Consider the following 2,521-nt stretch of genomic DNA (forward strand, 5'->3'; position numbering starts at 1 on the left):
TCGTCTATCTACTTTTTCTCTACGAAAACGATGAAACAATATTTTCTTTACACATGTTTCGATAAATTTTCTTTTAAATTTAGAAAAAAAATGATAAATACGAAAAATCGATGAATAATGAAAATAATTTATCGTGAATTTAAAATTTTTTTAATTTAAATAATTCATCGATATATTTAAAGTGATGAGTATAATTTAAATACCAATTTACTACTCTTTTGTATCGAGTTAATTTGTAAATTTCCCATTTCTTTTTCTTTTTCTGCAGAAACGAAAAATTTTACACCTGCTGCGACGAGCCGTACCTGGATATTACATTTAATATAACAATGCGAAGAAAAACACTTTTCTACACTGTGAACATAATTATTCCATGTATGGGAATTTCCTTTCTTACGGTACTGACGTTTTATCTACCTAGCGACAGCGGGGAAAAGGTAAGTGTTATGTTTTTTTCACGAAAATTTAATGTCGAACAAGTTCAAATCACGAAAAGACGCGAAAAGCACGAATTTCAAACATTTTTATGTTATTTTGATTTAAATCCTTAACTATTTCTCGTGTTTCTTACGATTTTAATGGCAGAATTTCTATTTCTCATTTCTTCCATATTTTATAACAAATATATATATATTATATAAATTCGTAAATATGAAACGTGTGTCGAATAGATTAAAAGTATTAAATTCAATAATGTACAATTCCTGTACAAAATGTTTAATCGTTATGCACGTGAGAAACTTGAAAACGTTGTCGTCTAACGATAAATATTCTGCTGCTAAATCCTTTTGCGCGTGCATGTGAAAAAGTATTAAAATGGAAAGCACGAACGAGAATGAAAAATAACTGAAGAAACAGTGGGTTGTTTGAATAGTTGAGAACAACGTGAAAAATGTATATAAAGAGGGGAAAAGAATTCTCATTACTGAAATACGTATTTCGACGAAAATTTTTGATATTTTCGTGGGAAAAAGAATTGATCAAAAAAAAAGAAAAAAAAAAAATGAAATTTAAATAATAGTTGAAAATAATGTAAAGAATGTATATAATGAAGAGAAAAGAATTCTCATTACTGAAATGTATAAGTTGAAAGGGAATTTTTTGATATTTTCACTGAAATGGAGGGATGATGCAGAGAAAAATGAAAGTTTAAATAGGATGTCTAATTATTTGTAATCAAATCAAAGATGATTTCTAAAGAAATAAATCTCAAAGAAAGAATAAAAATTTTTTATTTATATTTTAATACCTTTTCCATTGGAATTGAAAGTGAAATTGAAAGTCAAAGATATATTCAGTGAATTTTTAAATTCAATTTTTTCGAAAATTAATTTTCAAATAAGAAAAATTTATTTCCACATTTTTTGTCTATTTTTATCGTGTAGAATTATTTATAAATAATTCATTTAATCAAAAGTTAGCCAATTTGAAAAATTGAAAATTCAAATTTACTCAAAAAAAGCCTCGAATGAAAAAATTTTATATCTTATGTATTTTCAATCATTTCTTAATAATTAATTAGAGACACTATATACAAAATTTAATAAATAATTTTCATGAATTTATAAACCTTTTAAAAATTTTAATCTTGATCACGAAACACCGCACAATTTTTCATCTTCCATCGAATAGAGAATTGCTATTTCCCCAATTCAAGGCCTTCAAATTGACAGGCGAAAAGTTTTCATCAAAAACGATCGTTTGCAGTTCGCAATGGTGAATATTTCAATCTGGCAAACAATAAGGAAGACTGCATTAAAAAGTATCGATCGTTAATTAAAACACAAATATTCAAAGATATAGCCAATCTCTATGCCTACTTAATATCAATCATAACCATTAATGATTCACAATATTATATAGAAATCCGTCGATCATCTGAACTAATTATGAGAGAAATATGAACATGCGATTTTTTGAATAATTTATCAGGAACAGACACATTCATCAATCCATCATGAAGTAAAAAATGAACAATTTTTAAATATGAATATTTCTTAGATAAAAGAATATATGCATAATAAGAGAAATATATTCGAAAGAATAAATTATATTTAAACATTGTTATAAGATAACAATTTGAATACATACTCTTTTTGCATTCGAATAATGGATGTTTTATTTGTAATTATTTTATTTAACGTAGAAATGATTAACTGTAAATTTTAATGATCGTTTCGAATTTTTGTAAGTAAATTTTAAAAGGAATTAGTATATTCGCAATTCACATCTATTTACCAAAGGTATAAGCGTGATATTTTCATTCCATATTCTTATCTATCGCACAATATTTGATATATCGCTGTACAGAATATGTATATGATCTTGAGATTCGATTCTTTTCAATTCCTATGTATTTGTTGTATTTATTCAAGTGAAGACATAAAAAATATATAATTACTTGAATTATTTGAAATTTATTAAAATAGCCATTATTAATAAACATTGATATAACCTGTGACGCAACATATGCGTCATAAATTTTTCCAAAAAAAAAAAAAAAAGGGAAGAAGATGAAAAA

At 25.2% G+C, this 2,521-nt stretch overlaps 1 protein-coding gene across 8 annotated transcripts in view; it reads left to right on the top strand.

The window, feature by feature from the left end:
* Positions 1 to 2,521, top strand: part of LOC102672345 (acetylcholine receptor subunit alpha-like) — a 277,309-nt gene that overhangs the window by 205,704 nt on the left and 69,084 nt on the right. For all 8 annotated transcript variants that reach the window (XM_006615784.2, XM_006615785.2, XM_031510520.1 and 5 more), the window contains one exon: positions 269 to 437. In XM_006615784.2, the coding sequence (XP_006615847.1) occupies positions 269 to 437 (169 nt within the window). The remainder of the gene's footprint in view (positions 1 to 268; positions 438 to 2,521) is intronic.

Source organism: Apis dorsata, unplaced genomic scaffold (assembly GCF_000469605.1).
Source record: "Apis dorsata unplaced genomic scaffold, Apis dorsata 1.3 scaffold_235, whole genome shotgun sequence".
NCBI classification, from domain to species: domain Eukaryota; kingdom Metazoa; phylum Arthropoda; class Insecta; order Hymenoptera; family Apidae; genus Apis; species Apis dorsata.